Source organism: Odocoileus virginianus, chromosome 18, assembly GCF_023699985.2.
Source record: "Odocoileus virginianus isolate 20LAN1187 ecotype Illinois chromosome 18, Ovbor_1.2, whole genome shotgun sequence".
In the NCBI taxonomy this organism is placed as follows: Eukaryota; Metazoa; Chordata; class Mammalia; order Artiodactyla; family Cervidae; genus Odocoileus; species Odocoileus virginianus.
The window spans coordinates 10,121,060-10,146,548 of NC_069691.1; the positions used below are offsets into that span (position 1 = coordinate 10,121,060).

A 25,489-nucleotide genomic window follows, 5' to 3' on the forward strand; every position below is an offset into this window, starting at 1 on the left:
GAATCTCTCTCTGTGATCCGCTCTTCTGCCTTATGCTTTCTCTGCCTCCTCCTACTGCATCCCTCTGATGTATACCTTGGGCCCATATGGGTAATTCAGGAATAATCTCCATATTTTAAAGTCAGTTGATAGTATTCCATCTGTAAAATCTCTTCACAGCAATGAATGGGTGGTAATTTTGGGGAGATACTTTATAACTCTGCCATCACACTAACCGCTGTACACTTTTAGTGGCAAGATCCCAAAACATTAGCTTTAGTGAGTTTTTGATAAAGGTTTGGTGTGTGGTGTGTTTTAGGGCTAGTGAGAATCTATCACTCGGATTTTGCCTTACATTGAATACATGGGCTTAAAAGGTTCATAGGTATGATGCTATAGATGGGTGGACACATAAGGGGCTATACTCAAATTATATGGAATCAAGATTAGAATTTAGTTGTACTGATGTCTGGGCCAGGGCTATTTCTTCCCTGTCATTTATTCAGTTATTTACTTAATTATTCATTTATTAACTTATCTACTGATCAAAGAGTTATCAAGTGTCTGTGAGACACATTTTGCTAGAGTCATGAGATGTAAGCTTCCCTCGTAGCTCAGGTGGTAACAAATCTGCCTGCAGTGTTTCGATCCCTTGGTTGGAAAGATCCCCTGGAGAAGGAAATGGCACCCCACTCCAGTATTCTTGCCTGGAGAATTCCATGGACAGAGAAGCCTGGTAGGCTACAGTCCTGGACTCACGAAGAGTTGGACATGACTGAGCAAGGAACACTAACATGTGAGATGTAAGACATTTACAGACTTTGTCCCTGTGGAACAAACTTTGTACTGAGGATACATACATCAAATAGTCCTACAACTAAATATATATTAATAGTATAATTGATATGAAAGTAGAGGCTTCCATGAAACCTATACTAAAGAGATCTAATCTTGCCTGTAAGGATCAGGAAATGAAGTGTCTTTTTTTTTTTTTCCATTTATTTTTATTAGTTGGAGGCTAATTACTTTACAATATTGTAGTGGGTTCTGAAGTGTCATTTAAACTGAGATCCAGATAATAAGATTTAGCTGGGTGTAGATAATTAGGGATGGAATAGTATTAGAGTGGGGGAATGTCATATGGGAAAGTTATAGGGTCAAAGCAGAGGAGAGGAGTCAGGGAAAGTTAGTGTTGCTGCAAAATATGAAGGGAGGGAGAGAGTGGCATGAGATGAGTTTAGAGACGTGGAGTGGTCAGATTGACCGTAGCCTGATGACCATGGAAAGGAATTTCAGCTTTATCTTAGGTGAAATGGGAAGCCATGGAGGGGTTTAAACAGTTGAATCTCATGTGAGCTTTGAATTTTGAGAAATAGCACTCTGGCCGAATCTATTCTGTGTAGAGATTAAAGGGAGAAGATGAGGACATGTGGAGTATGGACACGAGCGGTGCATTCAGTAAGGAGGTGGGAGCAGCTTGACCCAGGTTGAAGGACAGAAAATGGATCCAAGATATATTTTGGAAGTAGAACTGTCTTGACTTGCTGACGGATCAGATATGGGACTGGTCAAGGGAAGATGATCAAGATGACTCAGTTCAGTTCTGTTCAGTCACTCAGTCATGTCTAACTCTTTGCGACCCAATGGACTGCAGCACACCAGGCCTCCCTGTCCACCACCAGCTCCTGAAGTATACTGAAACTCATGTCCATTGAATCAGCGATGCCATCCAACCATCTTATCCTCTATCGTCCCCTTCTCCCGCTTTTAATCTTTCCCAGCATCAGGGTCTTTTCCAATGAGTCAGTTCTTTGCATCAGGTGGCCAAAGTATTGGAGTTTCAGCTTCAGCATCAGTCCTTCCAATGAACACCCAGGACTGATCTCCTTTAGGATGGACTGGTTGGATCTCCTTGCAGTCCAAGGGACTCTCAAGAGACTTCTCCAACACCACAGTTCAAAAGTATCAATTCTTCTGTGCTCAGTTTTCTTTATAGTCCAACTCTCACACCCATACATGACTACTGGAAAAACCATAGCTTTGACTAGATGGACCTTTGTTGGCAAAGTAATGTCTCTGCTATTTAATGTGCTATCTAGGTTGGTCATAACTTTTCTTCCAAGGAGCAAGCGTCTTTCAATTTCATGGCTGCAGTCACCATCTGCAGTGATTCTGGAGCCCCCCAAAATAAAGTCTGTCACTGTTTCTCCATCTATTTGCCATGAAGTGATGGGACCAGATGCCATGATCTTAGTTTTCTGAATGTTGAGTTTTAAGCCAACATTTTCACTCTCCTCTTTCACTTTCATCAAGAGGCTCTTTATTTCTTCACTTTCTGTTATAAGCATGGTGTCATCTGCATATCTGAGGTTATTGATATTTCTCCTGGGAAACTTTTGATTCCAGCTTGTGCTCCATCCAGCCCAGCGTTTCTCATGATGTACTCTGCATATAAGTTGAATAAGCAGGGTGACTATACAGCCTTGACGTACTCCTTTCCCGATTTGGAACCAGTCTGTTTTTCCATGGCCAGTTCTAACTGTTGCTTCCTGACCTGCATACAGATTTCTCAGGAGGCAGGTCAGGTGGTCTTGAAGAATTTTCCACAGTTTGTTGTGATCCGCACAGTCAAAGGTTTTGGCATAGTCAGTAAAGCAGAAGAAGATGTTTTTCTGGACCTCTTGCTTTTTCGATGATCCAGCAGATGTTTGCAATTTGATCTCTGGTTCCTCTGCCTTTTCTAAAACCAGCTTGACCATCTGGAATTTCATGGTTCATGTACTATTGAAGCCTGACTTGGAGAATTTTGAGGATTACTTTGCTAGTGTGTGAGATGAGTGCAATTGTACAGTAGTTTGAACATTCTTTGGGATTGCCTTTCTTTGGGAGTGGAATGAAAACTGACCTTTACCAGTCCTGTGCCCACTGCTGAGTTTTCCAAATTTGCTGGCATATGGAGTGCAGTACTTTCATAGCATCATCTTTTAGGATTTGAAATAGCTCAACTGGAATTCCATCACCTCCACTAGCTTTGTTTGTAGTGATGCTTCCCAAGGCCCACTTGACTTCACATTCCAGGATGTCTGGCTCTAGGTGAGTGATCACACCATTATGATTATCTGGGTTGTGAAGATCTTTTTTGTATAGTTCTTCTGTGTATTCTTGCCACCTCTTCTTAATATCTTCTGCTTCTGTTAGATCCATACCATTTCTGTCCTTTATCGTGCCCATCTTTGCATGAAAAGTTCCCTTTGGATCTCTAATTTTCTTGAAGAGATCTCTAGTCTTTCCCATTCTATTGTTTTCACTATTTCTTTGCATTTATCGCTGAGGAAGGCTTTCTTATCTCTCCTTGCTTCTAATGATACAAGTCAGTTAATTTCTGTACATAACAAAACTTACATTTTCTTGATAGTTTAGATTTTATTATGTTGCAACAGTTATGGATTTGTGTCAAGAAAATCCTAGTGAATCTCACCTGGAAAGAATTTGTTTTAATGGATTTGTCAAAGGAGCTTATGGAATTTGTATTTTTTTATGGTTTTCAGCACTGTAATGTTTCTGTGTTCCCTGTATCTCTGTTCCGTTTCTTCCTCATTTCATTGAGGCTAGAGAATGCAAATGATGACTTCCAAGACAAGGAGAAATTAGCATGAAAGGGACATCACGTGCTCATTTCTTATTAATCACTGCCTCATTTCCTTTAGGTCCTATCTGATTTCCTTTGCCCACATGGCCCATTGGTCACTACTAATTCTCACAGTGATATTGAAATACACTCCTAGCGTGATCCCACAACACACTATGTGGCCGTGCTCAGTAGTTCTGGGTAGAGATTGCTCTGTTCACAAGAGAGAGCATGGACCTTGGGCCAGACGTTGTCAGGTGACCTATATAATCCTGATGTAAGCTTCATGATTACAGCCTGAAGCTTGTTTCAACAGACAACTTCCTTGGCTCCTATATTTTTCTTGGAGACTTTGATATCAGATGGTCTGGATTTAAATTAATCCCAGATCTTCTATTTCACCACTGGGGTGCTTAAAGCATTTACCTCTTCTGCATTCTCATTTGTAGAGAGAATAAAATCAGGCTATTGGCAATATTGAATGAGATAGCTCATATAAAGAATTGAGCACAGTGCTGCGTACATAAGGAAGCGTTCCATGTATGGGAGTTACTCTTTCTGTTGTTCTGTTGTTCTGAAGGGTAGTTCCTCACATATTAATTCTTTCCTTTTACTCTTCTCTGGTAATGACAGTTTAGAGGACGTGGGTTTTTTTCTTTTAGAAGGAAAAGAAGATTCTGAGCCAGTCCTTGTCCCCTAGTCTTGCAAACAGGCTTTGCCAGATTTCTTCTCTAGTCATGGACATCCCGGGGAAGAGAAGCTATGGGCTGCCTCCTCTCATGTGAGCTAATCTGATAGTTGAGCTCTGCTTAGTACCCTGTCCTTTGATTTAGTTGGCTCAATGCAGCTATCAATCCCTTGGGTACTGAAGCAAATACAGCCTCTTCAGCATTCTGTCTGAATGAATGCTTCCTGCATTTGTTGGCAGGAGGCCACGAGTTGACTTCATGGGGTCCTTAAGTCAGTCAGTTAGCCTCTCTGAAAAGGAAGTTGAAGATTCAAAAAAAAAGAGGTTGAAGAAGGGCGGTAGCCCATCCTAAGCCCTTTGTGAGTTGAACTCTGGGGTCTTCCCATTCTCTTCCTTCACTTGCTCACCTTGCCCACTCTTTGCCTCTCAGTCCACAAGCCTTTTGATGGTTTTGTCCCTTTGTACCAGTTCTCTCTCTCAAGACTCCTTCTCCAACATCCTCACCTTCTTTGACTTACACATTCCTGCTTATCTTTCAAGACTCTTGTCTAATGTAACTTCTCACTGAAGTCTTCTTATTCATTCACTCCACAAATATCTACTAAGCAAGGCACTGTGTTAGTCACTGTTCAAGGCACTGCGTTAGACATCTTGTCCACTGTGGACAAGATGGAAAAACCCCAGCTCCTGGGGTGCTGAGGGAGAGACTGACAATAAACAAGTCAATGAACTGTAGAATGTCATGTTTGTGGTGCTATACCAAAAAGGTGGGCAGGTGTGGGGTGATGGTAGAAGGAACTGCTTCTGAGAAAGCTGTTTTTGAACTAAGATCTGAGGATGAGAAGATATCAGCCATGTGAAGAGCAGGGTTCTGGATGCACAAATACACTAGTTTTGTTTGGAGAACAAAAAGAAGGTTGGTATGATTAGAATATGGTGAACAGGGAGCATGAGAAGATATCAGAAAGGTCTCAGGTAAGGAGTTCAGATTTTATTCTGAGTGAATAGGGAGGGGCGAAATCAGATTTTGTGTTTATAATAGCACTCTGCCATCTGTGTGGAGCATGGATCGGGGGAGAACCAGAGAGCCTGGTTAGGAGGCTCTGGCAGTAGTTCAGGGTAGAGAGGATGGTGCTCTGATCCAGAATTACAGCTGCGGAGTGGGGAGGAGTCACTTAGAGACATATCATGGAGGTCAGTGGGATCTTGCCAATGGATTGGGTTTGAGGGTAGCAAAAAGAGAAATCCTAAGGTTTAGGTTTGAGCAACTGGTGGATGGATGGATTTTTAGATGTATTTTAATACCATATGCTGAGATGGGAGACAGTCTATGATAATGTTTAGGGGATTGGCAAGTCTAAAGTCTATTTTGGACATGTTAATTTTGAGATGCCTGTTAGCCATCTGAAGGGAAATGGCAGGTAGCTATTTGGATCTACAGGTGGGAATCTTGAGACATCAGAAATATGTATAAATATATCCTCCCCCTACATGAGGAGTGAATTTGTCCCTCCTTTGCAGGATTAAATTAGAAACCCAACAGATCCTAGGTTCTCCTGTCTCTGCAAGTACCACGTTATATCAAACGTTAAAATTCACCTTTGTCCCACATTAATTATGTGATCCCTTAAGTGTTGAGCTGCAGTTGACTAGTTTGATATGTTGCATTTTGTAGATATTTAATTAAAATATCATTTGATTTTGCACATTTTAAAGGCAAATCTGTTTTGAATGTTTCATGTTATTTTTGGATACCCTTGGAAAGCTCATCATGTGAGACATGGTACATTTAACCCTTAATTAGTAAAGTGAGCGTGCTTGCTCTTTTCGACTCCCAGCAATATTTTGATGCTTTTAAAAAGGACTTTCAGTAGCTTCATATTATAACCATGTATTTTGGTTTGTTTACCACTGGACCATAAGCTTGAAGAGGGCACGAAGGACCTCAGTGCTTGGTATATAGACAGAAACTCAAAGTTTGTTTATAGAAGCAATTCACTTGGATTAATGAGAAAAAGCCCAGTCCAGGAATATAGTGTGCTTTCTATCCACCCTTGGGAAAAGGCTCTTATCCCCTGTCTTGCAATGTATGTAACATGGACTTGTTTTCTCCTTGGCACCCATAAAAGGGAGGCAGTGTTGTACAGAAAGTTGATGTTCTGGGCTTGATTTTAATCCATACCCTTGACAGTTGTGAATCTTGCAACAGAAAGTTATTTTCTGTAGGTCGCTCTGATTTTTGTGGGGGCAAAATTAAATGAAGCCATTTTAGTAAAACTCTGCCAGCTTAAAAACACTGTATTCTTATAGTATATTCTTTTCTAAAAAGTGTCTTAAAATTCAGACCTCAGGGAATGTTTCTGGAAATTTCTAGAAGTGGAGATGCAAATATCTTTTGTTGCCTGACATCTGACCTGGAAAAAGCCAAGAGTTGCAACAATTGTTGTGGTGAGGGACTCAATGATGGCCCTTTAGAGAAATCTTGCAAGAAAATCCTTCAGCAATAAGACAGTTAAACATCTTTCTAAGTCTCTTATAGGAAGAAAGTGGAAAGGAACAGCTGGAGTTCCCAGGTCCCAGACTTGCCCTAGGAGACTCAGTGATGCTATACAGCTGAATCCTTCTTGCCCAAGAATTGACTTTGGGCCAGATCTTTGCCTCTCATGATGAAGAGGATACATGATTTTATGGTTTATAGCCCCAATGCTATTGCCAAATTGCTCCATTGAGCCATAGTGAAATTAAGTCCATCTTGGCTATGCCTTGCTAAATTTGTCAGTGGCTCCAAAATATTCCGCCAAGAATTTCAGATTTTACAGGTTTTAACAAAAATAACTTTGGAAATGGACATCAACCAGGGAAGAGAAACGGTTTATACTTTGTCATCGACATATACTGAGTTTGGAGCCCAGGCCCAGCTTGGGACAGGTGAGGTCGAACTGCAGCTGGCCTTTATGTTCCCCTCCCATTTTGTATTAGAAAATTGCCTCCAGTTTTCTCTAATTGTCAAATTGCTGTCTTGTCACTGCCCCTTGTGTGAAGCTGAATGATCATATGAAAGCAGTTAAGGATGCATGCCCACTTACATTTTAGCTGCGTCATATTTTTTCTACATGAGGGGGATGTTAAATACTTACATACTCATATGTGCCTATAGTGTTGATCACTTGATGGAGAAATTTTAATTTAGTAGTTACTACAACAGTTAGTTTCCCTTCTGTATGAAGCACTCAGTTTGCAAATTCCTCAAAATGAAGAGTAGACTGCTGTGTGGAAATGAGGAGTCTGATAGAAGAGATGAGTAGCGTGATGATGGAGCGCTAATATTGGCTGAAAGGTGAGAGAGTGCTGATCAGTCCACAGATGGATATTAATGAATAGCAAGGTCTTCCATGGGTATGGAAATTAAAAAGAATGGGCACACTATCCATCTTACGGAAAATGTAAAAATGTCGATTCTTCTTGACTGATCCATCACATCTTGAATTACTGTTCTTTGTAGCAATGGGGTAATTAGTTAAAACCATTAGAACAATTGACTTGCTTCCCTGAGCAACTCTTGGGCAGCAGATTTGCTGGTAATGCTCCTCCTGCTTTAGTTCCATCTGCTTAGTTAAGCCTCAGCCATCCTCCAAGATCCAATACCAGTCTAAACTGCTCTAGGAAACGCCCTGACTAATCCAATTCAAAGCGATTTCTTTTTTTTTTTTTTTTTTCTTTTTTTTTTTTTCAAAGCGATTTCTACCTGTCTGAACTTAACTTACTCATCTGAGATTTTGAAGTCACTCCTTAGGATTATTGGTCTTACTGTTGAATTTTATTTTTATTATTCTGAGTCTGGTTGTGCAATCCCAATCAATTTACGTCAAGTCCATATGCCTCAGCTTTCTCGTTTATAAGCAGAGAGATACTACATGTACTTCTGCTCTAGAATTTTTGTGAGACTTAAAGGAGTATATTTATTAGGTTGGCTAAAAAGCCCTTTCAGGTTTTTCTGTACCATCTTAGGGGAAACTTGAGTGAACTTTTTGGCCAACCCAATATATCTACACACACACACACACACACTCTGTATTCCCATATTGTACAGCACATAGTAAATGGTCAATAAAATTAGTTTCTCCCAATCTCCATAATGGAACTTCATGGCAACAGAAGCTCTTTCTTACACCTTTTTGTATCCCCAAATCTTTAAACCTAATCAGAGCTCAATATGTGTGTCACTTCTGTTGATTTCTCATTTCTTTTTTGCAAAATGCAGGGCATTAAACCTTCAGGGCTAGTGACCATCACAAGCAGGGTTCACAAATGTGTATGATCCATGGTTGTTTATTTGCTAACTATACAGTTCTACCCTGTGACATGTACTAGAGACTAGTTTTAGACAAAGTCATCTTCTAGGCATCCAGGGATACAGCCACTGGTAATGATGCCCAGGATATCAGCCAACTGATCAAGGCCATCTTCTGTAACGTCTTTCACACTCCCCACCTCTTTGTGCCCAGCACCGTGGTCCCCGCCCTTTCATACACCCACAGGTAGGTGTGCGGCAGCCCGTGCCCTGGGGACGCCAGGGAAAGAGCAGGTCCAGATGGCTTTCACTGGACATCGCGTCTGTACAACGCAGCAGCAACTGCAGCAAGCTTTTGTAGATTTTTTCACAACCTGATCACTAAAAATGGGATTTAACAGTCTTCATGACCGAACCTGAACTGTTCCTTTCTTCTATTGCTGTTACAGTCTCCTTTTTTCAGTTCCCACCTCTGTTCACTCTTTCTTCCCAACCTTATTTATATGCTTCATTCACCTCCACCCTTTCTTCCATATTCAGCTTCTGTATGGAAACAGAAGTTTCTCATGACCCTCACCCTTTCAGAGATGTTTGCACATGGTTATGAACAGATCAAATAAACAGGAACTTAGGTTAATTTAATAGAAAAAATAAAATATGGAATAACATTGATTTTGGCCAGTATCAATTACAACCATTCTACTATATTTTACAAAAAAACAACTGAACATTTTACACATGTACAGTATTTTTCAGTAAAAGTGAATTTGGATTTAACAATGGATCACTAATGAAAAGACAAAAGAAAACAGAAAATAGGACTTCTGGCTCTAGGTTAGAGTATTTGTTAAGTCTCCAAACTTTGTACTATCCATTACATATATCTCATTATGAATATATATATTTATACATAATATATAACATTAACTTAAACTTTGAAAGCATTATGTTCTAGTTAATAATATTCTGTAGATAAACGAGGCAGTAACCACTAGTAGTTAAACCAGTATTTCCACAATGTGTGCCTGCATGGTCAGTGAGACATGGAACACATGTTGGTGGACCCCAATGGTTTTGACTGTCAGATTGATGGTTATTTGTCTAAGAACACAGACATCATTTTTATTTTTCCCTTCATAGTAACTTTGTGCCTCAAATATTATGGGCGGGTTCAGTTAAATAGATTCTTCTGCAGGCAGATCTGGTTTCACCATCTACTTGGCCTTACTTTAGGCTCTCACTTACTTTTGTCCACTTAGGAGACTGCAACTTTAAATATAAGACTCTACATGCCATACCCAGGACTAACTTGCTTTCTTCAGGTCAGAAGGGCCTGCAGTATTATGAAGAGAAAAAAATTACTCAACAAAATCAGTTGATCCCCTACTTATATATGGATCATTCCATGACTTAGTATCACTGCAGTGCTATTAAAAGGGTCATTAGACTGTACTCATTATTTACCTTGGGTTAAATGTTAACTTTGATGTCTTGGAATACAAATTTTCAAGTTAGGCTTTTTTACTAGCTTGCTTCTTGGATGGGGACCTTAGTTAGCATCCATTTCCCAGGATAACCTATATTGATATCATTCCTCCTCTCATCTTGGAAGTGAGGCTGTCCGAAGCCTAAAGCCTGCAAGATGGCTGGTCACTCTCAAAGCAAATGAGGTCACCAATGGAGCTTTGATATGAAACATGAAGAAACTTGATATTAGTCTCGGCTCTCCTAAATAGAGAAACTTAAGAATTATAAAAAGATCTATCAAGCTTCCTCATTTCTGACCACTGATCCAAAGAGTATTCACATAAGTCAGTCTGCTAGATTCCAGGATGTGTTTGGGGACTCATAGAAAACCAGTGAATATATTTCTAGGAAAACAGATGGTCTCACTGACATTCAGTGGACAGGTGTATCAGCATGGTTATAGACAGACAGAGGAGTGGGGAAAGAACAGAACCAGGAAGGTACAATCATGCTGCCCATATTCCATTTCCAGTTTTATTTTCTTAAAATGATAAGATGAGAAACACTTCTAATAAGCACCATTGAAAAATGTTACCCTGCCAACTTGGGCACGGGCTTAAATATTATTTAAATAAATTCCATTTCTTAAAAAATACAGGACCTTTTAGAAACTTTTGATTCTAGGAAGAAATTTCCTTCATCCTATCCAAAACACTTCCCACTACAACACATGGAATTTCTGATGACCTTAAAAAAATGCTATGGGGTAATGGCTGAATAGCACCAAGAGCATGTGCAGGGTTTACAAGTGAACACTCTGGATTTGGGTGAGCTGGATCAGTCTCAGCTATTCTGTGAATCTTTGCATTCTGTCCATCACCAATTTGACTATGCAAAGCAATCCCATTTGACCAGCTGTATGTAAAATAACCGAATCTACCATGGAAAAGCCAGTAGCAGCAAGTCTATCTGATGAAACCAGTGGAGCAGACTTATCAAGTGGGCATAATGCCAAAACCAGCACATAATGCATGAAGTAAATTATGTGTGGAAAGTATCAATGGCCAGCTGTGAAAAACCAAGACAAATGACACTGAACACAACTCTGTGGGATGTTCTTAATGCCCTTAGGTCCAGTTTTCTGCCATTTCCCCCAACAGTGGACTCAAGCATGAAAAATGATGGATGCAAGAGCTTTCTGTTTCATTTTGATCTATGTCTGCTCTTGTGATGTTTTTGAAAGGGATTTTTAGGCATCTCAAAGGGGGAAGCAAGCAAGTAAATGCAAAAGGAAAAAAAAAAAAAAAACAATAACAAAAACGGACCTTCAAAAACAGGGCAGGAAATCAGATCATTACTTTAACGTCAAATTTTGGCATCAGATGCTTTGGTCATACAATACTGTCTCTGTGGTTCTGGCTGTTTAGCACGAAACACCCAGTTATAAAAGGTAGGCTTGTTGTAGGTTTATTTCTTTTTCCATTTAAGTTCTGACAGAACAGTTCACCATCTCCCTGCACAAATTGGAGCGAGAGAGAAAAAGAGAGCAAGAAAGAGAGAGGTGGCTTGCTTTTTTTTTTTTTGCTTGTTTTTTTCTTTTTAATAATAATATGGAGTAATCTATAAGTCTACAGGAACAAAGGAATCTAGGATGGCAGCTCAGCCTTGGAATGTACATGTTTTGCAGCACAGTTGTTGAAGAACCTTCCGCTGGCACAGATTGTTCTTTTTCACTAGCATACAGAAGCCTCCTTCCGCCCAGGACTCTTCCGTTGCTTTTCCAGGAAGTCAGCAAGAGACAGGGGAAGGTGAAGACGAGAGCAGCATGATGGACACACACGGAAGAAGGTTGTGATTGGCCAGAGAGGCAGATTGGGGGGATTGGAAGAGATCATTCGGGAGCAGTCAACAGGAGGAAATTTGGTCCACCCAAAGTGATTTCAGTCAACAGCATTGTTTTTCAAGAAGCATTGTTTTGCAGTCCAACGGTAAATGTGATTGGTATCCATTTATGAAAAGGAAAAAAGATTAGAAAAAGAATAAATTAGAAATCAATAAAAATACAAGCGAGGATTTTTCTTTCTGGAATTACCTAGAACAGAGCATCTACACTCATTTACACCATATTTCATTCAGTCTAAGACACTGGGTTTCAGATGCACCACTTTTTTAAGTACTGCCAAGAAAAATTCTTATTAAACGGTGACACAATAACCTTTTGTCAGTTAGCATATTAGTTTTATGCTTATAAAAGTATTTGCATAACATACTGTTTTTTCCTGGGCTTATGTAATAACTCTTCCTTTGAATATTGAGAAATAGTTTAACTTCTTAAAGCTACTAGGAAGTGCAATTAAATGCCACATAAGTAGGAGTGATCATGTGTCTCAGTTGACTAGATATATCTGTGACTAAGTCACAGGCAATGACAGCTACATCACATCAACCTGTGGATGAAAGCAGTTGCAAGCTGCCATGAATTATAAGATGCATCTGATTCCAGAGCTTAAAAATATACTAAAAAAGTGTCTTAGAATCACTGAAATATGAAAGTTGAAAGAAAATAATAACACATCCCTAATAGCACATGGCAATTGCCATGTGATTTGGAAAGCTGAGTGAGCCATCAATGATCTCATTCTTTAACCTACCTGAAAATGGACTCATCACAAATCATGGTTCTTCATTTTCCACTTTTGCCCACAATCCTGACACTCCACTTATGCCATTGGCATAAGTGATTCCGTGCTTACCATGGTTTAGGGAAAGCAGTTGAAAGATCATAAACCTTGAAATGCCTGTTACCAAGTACTATGGGTGAACCTCTCAAGTCATAGTGCATCTTTTGGGTCAATGGCTTAAAAATCTTCCTTGGTTTTCAGTTACTGGCTTACACAAATTCTGATCATATTCAGATAGAGGGGGATCAGCTTTTAACATGAGGGTAAGGATCACTGGCTGATAATTAGAAAGTAATACTTACATGGTATCTGGGGTGTCATCACTCCCAGTCTTCTTACCTGAGTGTTGTGTGGTGAGAATTAGCCCTGGCCATGAAAAGTCTGAATGTAGAGCCTGAGCAGGTCTGCCTGTCCCTGCCAGGTCAATCATACATTAGAAGAGCTATGAAGATGCAAAGTCACTTAGACGCTCTGTGGATATGAGAGCATAAATGATTTCCCTACTGGTGCCATCACACGCTCAGATATTTTTGTTGTTTGAGATTCCTAATGGGAAGTTATCAGATAACCATATGAGGGCAACAGTATTATCCTTTTTATTTTTACAACTGAGGGCCGTGAGGCCAAAAAAAAACTCATAACGTGTCCAAGGTCTGGAGTCTAGATAAGAATGATGCATTCTGACTTCTGAATCTACATTCTCCCAACCATAGCACTCTTCTGCCTCTTGTGAAATTTCCAAAGAGGAACCATGCAAAGGAACACAAAGATTAAACGCAGGGAAATTATTTTATCAGGGAAAACTGGTTCCAAATGCATCATTTTTTATTTTCCTATTTCCCTAACAGTCCAAGATGTTTAGAACAATGATGGTTCAAATATTTTATTTCTACATTGTTGAGATGCACATCTGCATTAAGTCTAGGCACAAATTTAAGAGTCCTTTCTGCACGAATTATATCTAGAGTCAAAACTCACAAGAGATTGGAGTTGGAATAATTTAAATTCATTCATTTTATGGGTAGGGAAATGGTGGAGGCCAAAAAAGTGAGAGAACTTGGCATTTGCCAAATTATCAGAGTGAATGGCTGCACATTAAAAACACTTGAGAAGCTTCTAAAGCTATCAGTGCTTTACCCCAAGACCAGTTTAAATGAATCTTGGGGGAAGGTGTGGGGTCCTGGCCTTTTGGTTGAGAACTACTGGTGGAATGAAAAGAAAAATGGACCAATATTAGCATTAGAACCAATTTGTAAGTGGTTTTATCATTAGACAGATGCCTACCTATCACGGCTTAATAAAAGATTCAGATGCCATTTGATTGTTATTTACATATCAAAATTATAAACAATCCAAATAAGAGGAGACTGGCAATAAACTGTGGCATATCCACAAGGTAGACTATTAAGCTATTATTAAAAGTGAAGTTTCTGAAGATTTTGTAAAAACATAGGGTAGCATTTATCTAATGCTTAGAGCAGAAAGCAAGGTACAAAACTCTGGTATTTTAAAAATCTAGCAAAAAGTACATATGACGGAAGACTGGAAAACAATACAATATGTAGCCTTTTCTAGTTAGTCTTTGTATGATTCCAACTATAAGCCACTCTGGGAAAGTCAAATCTATGATGACAGTGAAAAAAAAATCAGTGGTTTCCAGAGGGAGGGAAGAAGGAAGGGACAGACAGAGCACAGAGGATTTTCAGGGTCGTGAAGGGTGATCTGTATGATATTACAGTGCCGGATACTTGTCTTTATACATTTGTCCAAACTCATAGAACACCAAAAGTGGACCCTAATGTAAACTGTAGATTTTAGTGACAGTGATGTGTCAGTGTTGGTTCATCAACTGTAACAAACATACCAATCTGGTGAGGGATACTGATAGTGAGTGACAGTGTGTGTGTATATGTGTATGTATGTAGTGTGGTCAGAGGATATATGGGAATTCTCTGTACTTTCTGCTGAATTTTGCTCTGAACCCGAAGCGCTAAAGTTTTCAAGAACAAAGTTTACTAATTAAGAAAAATTAACTGGTGCCATCTTGGTCAGTGGATGCTTTAGTTCTTCTTGCAGTTAAGACAACCAGGAAACTAAACCCATTGAAGGTATAAGTTCAAGGAACACCAACAAGACATCAGCATGTCCTATCTGAGACATGCTTGATAGTTAATATTTTCAAGTGGAAATATATATTAGACCTTAACGTGGAAGGATCACACTATTCTCAGAAGATCAAAATAAGTGGTTGTACTCACCGTCTTTGCAGATGGCCCCCATCTGACACATTCCTAAGTCTAAGAGATACCCACTGGGACAGCTTGTACAGTTCTTGATCCCTGGACCATTGCATGTCAAACAGCTGGCGTCACATCTATGGGGAGAATGTACAATGCATCATCCTCTCACATGTCAGGCGCAGGAAAAGGTGTGTTTACTGTCAGTCTCTTAACATCTTACATTTAATTCTCCCTTTGAAGATGCCACAGAAATATTTTCTGAAATGCATTGCTTTAATTGACAACATTAAAGAAAACCTAGCAGGTAGACTGGTTTTAAAGAGGAGAGAGCATGCACTTGAAACAGAAATACAACTTTAGAAGTTTTAAAGTACTCCTGAGGCACACACACACACAAATCAGTTGGGTTTAAAGCTGTAGAGAGGTGGTATCCATAGGTAAATGTTTGTACCTTATTTTTCGTTAATAATTGTACGTTTCTTATTATTTATGAAGGCAGTCAAATAAGGAACCCAGTCGCCACATGCTGGGGCTTAAATGGGGGGGGGATCCACTTACTTTTTGCAGGATTTGTGTCCATTTTCTGAAGCGTGGTCAAAGTAGTAGCTGATCCTACAGCTCTGCACGCACCGCCGCTCCTCCATGAAGTAGCCCCCTGTGCAGTTAATACACCCGTCAGCGCCCGCGCCTTAAAAGCAGACAAATGCAGGAGACAGAAACAAAACCTCAGAAAAGGTTGCCCAGCAGGCTGCTTTTTGCATAATTGGTGAAAATGGCATTCATAGGTTGCAATTTTGAGACCTGTAACATTTGTGCTTTTCCTTATGTTCTCTGGGGGAAAACTGCTTCAGTTTTAGATTGAACCCATTTGCCAAAAAACATCAAACCTCTTTTGAAAGCGAAGGAGGTATCGCTGGGACATTTTAAGTTTTCAGTGAGGTTAGGCTGCTGATGACTGACGTTTGAGAACGCATGATGATTGTCAGAAGAGCTCCATGCTTCCCCAGCATTTACACTAAGATTATCAAGAGGTTGCCTGCACACGTCTTGCATCTACCCTTGGCTTCCTTGGAATGTATTTTCAACACAGAAGTTTGAGTACTACTGTTAGATTTAAAATCGAACCCAGATAGGAAAAGACAAATACCTCATGATCTCACATAAATGTGGAATCTAAAAAAGAAGTCAAACTTATGAAAGCGGAAGTAGAATGGGGGCTGTCAAGGACTTGGGGTGGGGAAATGAGACCTGGATCCATGGGTACAGCTTCAGTTATGCAGGATGAAAAAGTTCTGGAAATCTAACGTACGCCGTGGTAACTATAGTTAATACTGTATTGTATACTCAAAACTCAACTAAGAGAGTTGATCTTAAGTGTTCTCACCAGACACAAACTGTGTGAGGTGATGAATATGTTAACTACCTTGTATTATGTATATCAAAACATCACACGTACATCTTAAAGTATATAATTTTTGTCAGCTATGCCTCAGTAAAGCTAGAAAAGTAAGTGTAATTAAAAAAAAAATTACCAAGAGGGTGTGCATGACTGATGGATAAAGACAGACAAACGAAAGCCAAACCAGAGCTAGAGGGATAAATAAGAGGAGAGGGGAGGCGGTACCAGTACAGGTGGCGCAGAAGCGGTGGCAGGGCTGGCAGTCTTGGCCGTTGAAGTACCATCCATCCTCACAGGTGACGGCGCACCGGGACCCCTGTAGGCTGAAGACAGACAGCTGTGGTCGGGCAAAGAGGTTATGACTCCCCAGGGCCGTATGGAACACACACAGTTTCCCCCAGAGGTCAGTGGATTTGGGAGAACTTGAAAGCAGGTGAAATAGCCCCTGTCCCCTCTTTTTTCTCCTCCTGATGCCTAGAATGCTTCTCTGTGCCTGTAATAAGTCTGTAGCCTACACATGTGCTGCAAGTTTGGAGGACATTCCTCTTAATTATGAGACTGGCTGACACATTTTTTCTTCACTCAACATTTTACAACCTGGAGGTTTTTAAAAGTATTTTATGGACCAAAACAATCAGCTTACCTAACAATAGGCCTACCAATCCCAGACCTTCTAGACCTACTCCACGGTAAATGTTGTTCTGTAACTGTATATGTCGTAGGAATACGTGGTAAAATGAATTATACCTGAATAGAAGGGTACAACTATCCCACCCAGCCCTCAGCTCAAACTCCCTGGAATAGCCTTTTTAAAATTTTAACTGTTTCTGATTTTAGTTCTTCTCTTGGACCAAAACAAGAGAATCCTAACATACTTTTGCTTCTATTGCTTCATTTATTAAACGCTAATGAAATATTTGGCAAAATTATTCACTTATATTGCTGCTTCACCAAACATCTCAACTTTTCTTAGTTACATTATTATTTAGTATTTTTATGTGTTATCTGTGCTATGTTTTCTCTAAATAGCACTCTTAGGCATTACCTAATATGTTGCTAGAATGTCGAATGAGGAATGTGTATTTTTTTCTTCTAATTTTTTATCACCTGTAGGGTTTTTCATAGCCTACAGACTGATTCTTAAAAACAAATGTCTAAAATTTACAGCATTTAATATACAAACATTATTCATGGAATAACTGAGTAGTGAGACTGTTACCATAACCCCATGTCACCCAGTAGACAGTTCTAGAAAATGGGTATCTAAGCAACAGAGTCAAATGCTTTCTGTGTTCTTAGAGAAAATACGTTTCTCTACGTTGCTGCAATTCACATGTTACTTGATTGTGCTTTGTATATGGATCATACTACTAAAAACTAACATTCAGTTTTCCCTTTCTTTTTTAATATATGTATATAAATATTTTTATATATTTATTTTTCTCTTTAAAGTAATTTGGAAAGAACAAAACCAAAGTAGATGAAAAAGAATTTCAAACAGTCCCGTTCACATTTTAATCCATATCCTTCTAGTATTTTATGCATAGATATTTTTCTGTTTACTTAGCCACTATTTAAAAATTTACAGGTCTTTTGAGGCAAAATGGTCAACGCTAGAAGCCCCTAAGAAAAACAAAGGGAGCCTCAAGAAGACAGAAAGTGTACTTCATTCATAGATCTCTTCTGGCCAGAGAGGTGTCATTTAAAAAGCCAATAAAAGAAAACCCCTTTCCTTTTGGTAGAGCTGGAAAAAGGGGACAGTGCATCAAATGAATCCTTTTGTGGGAGGAAATAGGACCACTGATAAACTTATCAAAGTTTTTTTTTTTAAGCTGCCTTGTTTTTCTACCAAAGGAAATTACTTCTGAGGTTGTCACTTGCAGTGTGTGAGGAGGGGATGTGAGGAGGGGACGTGCGGCAGATCACCCCTGGGAACTGAGATGCACTCTGCTACTTCCAAACTCCGGGGGTGGCGAGGCAAGCGAACCTGGTACTGGGTTCATGCTGGGATGAACCAGCTGAGTTAGATGTGTGCCGTCCCACATGCTCTAGTACCTGTGGGCTCGAGAGCACTTGAAATGTGGCTAGTGTGGCCAAGGCACATAATTTAACGTTTTATTTTCATTCATTTCACTCTAAATCTTACAAATTGGCACTTGATTCAGTTATCAGAAAACTTTTGAATAAGTGTGGAACAACTTGGCTGTCTAAAATCTACTTCAACTCAATTTTTATAAAATCTATATACAGATCAAGTATTTCTCAAAAAATTACTGTCTTAATTGAGATGTGCTTTAAGGGTGAAATACACACCAGATTTCGAAGACTGGGCACTACAAACAAAATATAGAATATCTCACTGATTATCTTTCATATTGTCTTATATTGATTACATGTTGAAATAATATTTTGGATATATCTGGTTAAAGATTTCATTAAAATAAATTTCACCTGTATCTTTTTACTCCTTTTAATGTGGCTACTCACATATTTATTATTTTTTTTTCCTTTTTATTTTTTTTTATTTTCTTTTTCCATTTATTTTTATTAGTTGGAGGCTAATTACTTTACATCATTACAGTAGTTTTTGTTATACATTGAAATGAATTAGCCATGGATTTACATGTATTCCCCATCCCAGTCCCCCCTCCCACCTCCCTCTCCACCCGATCCCTCTGGGTCTTCCCAGTGCATCAGGCCCTAGCACTTGTCTCATGTACCCAACCTGGGCTGGTTATCTGTTTCACCCTAGATAATATACATGTTTCAATGCTGTTCTCTTGAAACATCCCACCCTCGCCTTCTCCCAGAGTCCACAAGTCTGTTCTATACATCTGAGTCTCTTTTTCTGTTTTGCATATAGGGTTATTGTTAACCATATTTCTAAAGTCCATATATATGTGTTAGTATACTGTAATGGTCTTTATCTTTCTGGCTTACTTCGCTCTGTATAATGGGCTCCAGTTTCATCCATCTCATTAGAACTGATTCAAATGAATTCTTTTTAATGGCTGCTACTCACATATTTAAAATTAATATATATGGCTCTCATTTCTATTAGAGAACATTTTTTACTCTAGAGAATGTTCCCTAAGAAATATAGAAAATAATCCTGATCTTCTATTTCTCATGGGCCAATTCAGTGTCAGATATTGGAATAAGTGCTTTATAGATGTTATCACAATTAATCCTTATCATAATCCAGCAATTTTGAGGTTAGTATTACCCTTTTATAGATGATAAAACTGAAGTTCAGAGGAGTGAACGGACTTAACCAAGATCACACAGCTGATAAATGGCAGAGAAAGATTTAAACCCACATTTATCTTCCTTTTTTTAAAAATTATAACAGTCTGGTCCTTCTCCAAAAAAGTAGTAGGATGCTGACTAGACTGATATTTAACAAAACTGAAGTCTTGAGATGAAAGGTGCAAAACAAATGGACACTGAATGCATTTATGGGAGAAAAAAGAAAGCCACAAATAATCAATTAATCTAAATAAAAATTATGTTCCCCTATTAATTAATGTAAAAGATTGCCTGCCTAGAAACTGCCTAGACCCTGATTATTGTGCCTTTGATCAAAAGTGGAAATAGAGGTACTAAGTCACTCAGTTGTGTCCGACTCTTTGCGACCCGGTGGACTGTAGCCTACCAGGCTCCTCCAAGCATGAGATTCTCCAAGCAAGAATACTGGAGTGGGTTGCCATTTCCTCCTCCAGGGGATCTTCCCAGCCCAGGGATCAAACCCAGGTCTCCTGCATTGCAGGCAGATGCTTTACCCTCTGAGCCATCAGGGAACTCTTAAAAGGGATGGAATGGAACAGAATTCTAACTTTATGTAATGAAGCCAGGGTCCAGCCCCTCACTCAGAATGGGATGATCCGACCTTCTTTAAGGATATCAAGAATACCTAGTCACTTGAGCTGGGTGTTATTCTCTCAAAATCTATCAACTGTCTGGCTTTAGCAATGAGCAAGTCTCATCCATTCAAGGATGACATCTCCTGCTCTTAAATCTATGTGCATACCACAGCATAATGGAACCAGCCTGAGGTGCTTAAGATAAGACAATGATTGGCTATATGGAGAGAAATAATAAAGATAAGGGAATAGTTTCGACCATCAAAGGAATGAATCAGGGGGATTAAATGTAATTCATTGATGTTACCTACGCAGTAATCCTTGACTGATACACTGCTGGTCAAAAAGCCCAAAGAAAGTCTCTCAAATGGCCATTTATTTACTTGTAGTTGAGCCATCTTTTCTAAAAAGAATTTTATTTGGCTTATAAACCTTCTGAAGCCAAGATAGCATCCAATTTTTCACATAAAATGATAGAGATAATGCAAATAACAATCAAGTGTTTGAATGGGAGTCAAACCAAGGGTGACTTTTAAGAGAGTTACCTATTTACTTTTTTTCTTTTTTTAAAATGGCTATGTTACTTGGTGAAATCTTTCACACTCTTACCTTAACCCCTCCCTGCATTCTGTACAGTTGTCAGATTCAGTACATGTCTTGCAGTTTTCATTGCACTTCCGGCAAAGACTTTTCTCTGTTAAAAAAAAAGGAACAAGGTTATAAATCAGTTGGTTAGTTGGATTTCATAAAAGCATATGTTCTAATGTTTGCTAATGTATGCTGTAGTATATATGGTTTTGGGTAGGAGATTGTAGGAAAAGCCCCAGACTCAACATTTGCTATCATTTCCCAGCAAATCAAATACAGGTAGGAATATATAGCATTGGGAAATACCTTAGTGATATCTACCAGTTTGTAGACAAGAAAGCTACAGCCCACTTAATTCTTAAATAGCTTATTGATTTTTTCTTCTTCCTATTCTCCTTCCCAAGCAGAGCTTCCTAACTTCCAACAGTGAAAATCTCACTAATGAAGCTGGGGCACATCACTAGTAAGTACAGAGAGGCAACACTAGCAGCTGAAGAAGGGAATGGTAGACCTCATGCTCACAGCTTTAAGGACTATTCCGATGAACTACACTGAAAAGGGGAACCTACTTTTAAGATCGCAAGGTAAGGGTTGATTATTTCTTGCATTGTTTTTCTTGTCTTAAAGTTTATACAAGCTGTAACCTACTTTTAAGATCGCAAGGTAAGGGTTGATTATTTCTTGCATTGTTTTTCTTGTCTTAAAGTTTATACAAGCTGTAACCTACTTTTAAGATCGCAAGGTAAGGGTTGATTATTTCTTGCATTGTTTTTCTTGTCTTAAAGTTTATATAAGCTGTGGAATCAATATAAATGTTACTATATTTCAGATAACACATTTCTGGAGAACAGAAACATATTTGAATGAACAAATACACCGTGAATACTGGCTTTCTTGTTTAATAACCAAACATTGAGGCGGGGATGGGGGGAGGTTGAGGGGGGATGGCAAGTACATTACTGTCCTGTGGTGGAAAATGGTGATGTTATATGGAAAATATAGTGGAAAATGGTAAAAGTAAGGCCTTTTACCTCAGGTGAAATTTTTCTGGAGACTTTGATCCCTTCCCTGAGATGCCGGTGGATCCTAACTTCAGGTATATATAGAACCGAATGAGGCTTTGTCCATAGGCTTCTGTCTGCTCTTTAAACGTTGGTGTTCTTCAGGGTTCCACAGAGAAGCACCGCTTCACTGGATCCCTCTAAGGACCTCCTAGAGGTCTAGCTCCTTTGTCAATTCTGAGCTCCTTGGCATGAAATACAAAGTTCTTCACCGTCTATGACCTCCCGATCATAGGGTCATCGAGAATGCTGGACATGGCATAGGACCTGAAGCCAGAGGACCCAGAGTGGCATTCTGCTCTTAGCATCTCTAGTGGACAAGTTCACAATCTCTGTTCATTTGTTAACTAAGTATTACAATGATGACTACCTCTGAGCTGCTCTTGAGGAGTTAATGACCTTACTCAAGGGAACTGTAGATATGTTGGCAGTAATTATTGCCAGTCACATACATATCACTGTGCTACATGTAAATGGACTTTTTAAAGGAGGAAATTAAAAGGCAGTTGCCTAGGAGGAGAGAGATGCACAGACCGCTCGTGTCAGTGAGTGAAGTGAAACTTGCTCAGTCATCTGTGACTCCTTGCGACCCCACGGACTATGCAGTCCATGGAATTCTCTAGGCCAGAATGCTGGAGTAGGTAGCCTTTCCCTGCTTCAGTGTATCAGTGAAGTAATTGTTTAAATAGCCTCCTTTAATTGTCTACCTTTCAGGCTCTGGCAAAAGAACTGATTCTGTCAATTATCATTTTCCTATCATGTAGCACTTAGATTTCTTTTCCAAGGCTCAGCCTTCTTGATAGAATTTTGATTTTTTTCCTCAAGAAATACTACTTGTTTCTGATCCCTTAAAAATTTTTTTTAAGTATAGTTAATTTATAGTGTTTATTACTGCTGTACACAGTGATTCAATTATACATTTTATATACATTCTTTTTTTTCTTTTAATTAACTTTATTGTTTTTATTTTTTTTTATTTTTTTTTTTTAATTTTTATTAGTTGGAGGCTAATTACTTTACATCATTACAGTAGTTTTTGTTATACATTGAAATGAATTATCCATGGATTTACATGTACTCCCCATCCCAGTCCCCCCTCCCACCTCCCTCTCCACCCGATCCCTCTGGGTCTTCCCAGTGCACCAGGCCCGAGCACTTGTCTCATGTACCCAACCTGAGCTGGTTATCCGTTTCACCCTAGATAATATACATGTTTCAATGCTGTTCTCCTGAAACATCCCACCCTCGCCTTCTCCCAGAGTCCACAAGTCTGTTCCATACATCTGAGTCTCTTTTTCTGTTTTGCATATAGGGTTATCGTTACCATCTTTCTAAAGTCCATATATATGTGTTAGTATACTGTAATGGTCTTTATCTTTCTGGCTTACTTCGCTCTGTATAATGGGCTCCAGTTTCATCCATCTCATTAGAACTGATTCAAATGAATTCTTTTTAATGGCTGAGTAATATTCCATGGTGTATATGTACCACAGCTTCCTCATCCATTCGTCTGCTGATGGGCATCTGGGTTGCTTCCATGTCCTGGCTATTATAAACAGTGCTGCGATGAACAATGGGGTGCATGTGTCTCTTTCAGATCTGGTTTCCTTGGTGTGTATGCCCAGAAGTGGGATTGCTGGGTCATACGGCAGTTCTATTTCCAGCTTTTTAAGAAATCTCCACACTGTTTTCCATAGTGGCTGTACTAATTTGCATTCCCACCAACAGTGTAAGAGGGTTCCCTTTTCTCCACACCCTCTCCAGCATTTATTGCTTGTAGACTTTTGGATAGCAGCCATCCTGACTGGCGTATAATGGTACCTCATTGTTGTTTTGATTTGCATTTCTCTGATAATGAGTGATGTTGAGCATCTTTTCATGTGTTTGTTAGCCATCTGTATGTCTTCCTTGGAGAAATGTCTGTTGAGTTCTTTGGCCCATTTTTTGATTGGGTCATTTATTTTTCTGGAGTTGAGCTGGAGGAGTTGCTTGTATATTTTTGAGATTAATCCTTTGTCTGTTGCTTCGTTTGCTATTATTTCCTCCCAATCTGAGGGCTGTCTTTTCACCTTGCTTATAGTTTCCTTTGTTGTGCAAAAGCTTTTAAGTTTCATTAGGTCCCATTTGTTTATTTTTGCTTTTATTTCTGAAATTCTGGGATGTGGGTCATAGAGGATCCTGCTGTGATTTATGTCGGAGAGTGTTTTGCCTATGTTCTCCTCTAGGAGTTTGATAGTTTCTGGTCTTACATTTAGATCTTTAATCCATTTTGAGTTTATTTTTGTGATATACATTCTTTTTAAAACTTCATTTTCCACTGTGGTTTATCATAAGATATTGAATATAGTTCTGTGTGCTATACAGTAGGACCTTGTTGTTTATCCATTCTATACATAAAAGCTTACATCTGCTAACCTCAAGCTCTCAGTCTATCTCTTCTCCAGCCCCTTCTTCCTTGGTAACCACCAGTCTGTTCTCTTTGTCCATGATTCTGTTTGCTTCATAAATAAGTTCATTTGTGTCTTATTTCAGATTCCACATATAAGTGTTATAATATGGTATTCATCTTTCTCACTTCACTTAGTATGATAATCTTTAGTTGCATTCATGTTGCCACAAATGGGATTATTTCATTCGTGTCTATGGCTGAGAACTGTTCCATTGTGTGTGTGTGTGTGTGTGTGTGTGTGTGTGTGTGTGTATACACACCATATCTTCTTTATCCATTCATCTGTCAATGGACATTTAGGTTATTTCCATGTCTTTGCTGTTGTGAATAGTGCTATTAACACAGGGGTATATGTATCTTTTTGAATTACAGTTTTGTCTGGATATATGCCGAGGAGTGGGATTGCTGGATCATATGATAGTTGTATTTTTAGTTTTATAAGGAACCTCTATAATGTTTTCCACAGTGGCTTATCAACTTACATTCCTGCCAACGGTGTAGGAGGGTTCTCTTTTCTCCACATCCTCTCCAGCATTTCTTTTGCAGACTTTTTAATGATGGTTATTCTGACCATTGTGAGGTGTACCTCACTGTAGTTTTGACTTGCATTTCTCTAATAACTAGCCATGTTGAGCATCTTTTCATATGCCTGTTGGCTATCTGTATTTCTTCTTTGGAGAAATGTGTATTTAGGTCTTTTGCCTATTTTTCAGTTGGTTTTTTTTGTTGTTGTTATTGAGTTGTACAAGCTGTTTGTATATTTTGGAAATTCATCCCTTGTTGGTCAGATCATTTGTAGATATTTTCTCCCATTCTGTAGGTGGTTTTTTAATTTTGTTTATGGTTTCCTCTGCTATGCAAAACTTGTAAATTTGATTAGGTCCTGTTTACTTTTGATTTTATTTCTATTGTCTTGGGAGCCTAAGGAAACAGTGGTACGATTTATGTCAGAGAATGTTTTGCCTGTGTTCTCTTTATGGTATTACATCTTATGTTTAAGTCTGCAAGCCATTTTGAATTTATTTTTGTGTATGATGTAATGGAGTATTCTATTGGTTTACATGTGACTGTCCAACTTTCCCAACACCACTTGCTGAAGATATTGTTTCATTCCACTGAATATATGTGTCTCCTCTGAAGATTAATTGATGATAG

The 25,489-nt window shown here is 39.0% G+C and overlaps 1 protein-coding gene and 1 long non-coding RNA gene across 16 annotated transcripts in view; one reads left to right on the plus strand and one right to left on the minus strand.

The window, feature by feature from the left end:
* PCSK5 (proprotein convertase subtilisin/kexin type 5) overlaps positions 1 to 25,489 on the minus strand; it is a 492,571-nt gene that overhangs the window by 135,437 nt on the left and 331,645 nt on the right. For 3 of the 5 annotated variants that reach the window (XM_070480331.1, XM_070480335.1, XM_070480333.1), the window contains exons 17-20: positions 20,846 to 20,930; positions 16,599 to 16,696; positions 15,533 to 15,662; positions 14,993 to 15,108 (exon numbers count right to left, since the gene is read on the minus strand). In XM_070480331.1, coding sequence (XP_070336432.1) covers positions 14,993 to 15,108; positions 15,533 to 15,662; positions 16,599 to 16,696; positions 20,846 to 20,930 — 429 coding nt within the window. Of the gene's footprint in view, positions 1 to 9,203; positions 11,829 to 14,992; positions 15,109 to 15,532; positions 15,663 to 16,598; positions 16,697 to 20,845; positions 20,931 to 25,489 lie in introns of those variants that run through there. The other 2 variants (XM_070480334.1, XM_070480332.1) reach the window with 2 other exon arrangements.
* LOC139039485 (uncharacterized) overlaps positions 1 to 25,489 on the plus strand; it is a 126,783-nt gene that overhangs the window by 79,965 nt on the left and 21,329 nt on the right. For 7 of the 11 annotated variants that reach the window (XR_011492766.1, XR_011492768.1, XR_011492775.1 and 4 more), the window contains one exon: positions 21,232 to 21,408. This is a non-coding gene — a long non-coding RNA (uncharacterized lncRNA). Of the gene's footprint in view, positions 1 to 16,669; positions 16,807 to 20,247; positions 20,429 to 21,228; positions 21,409 to 25,489 lie in introns of those variants that run through there. The other 4 variants (XR_011492764.1, XR_011492763.1, XR_011492767.1 and 1 more) reach the window with 4 other exon arrangements.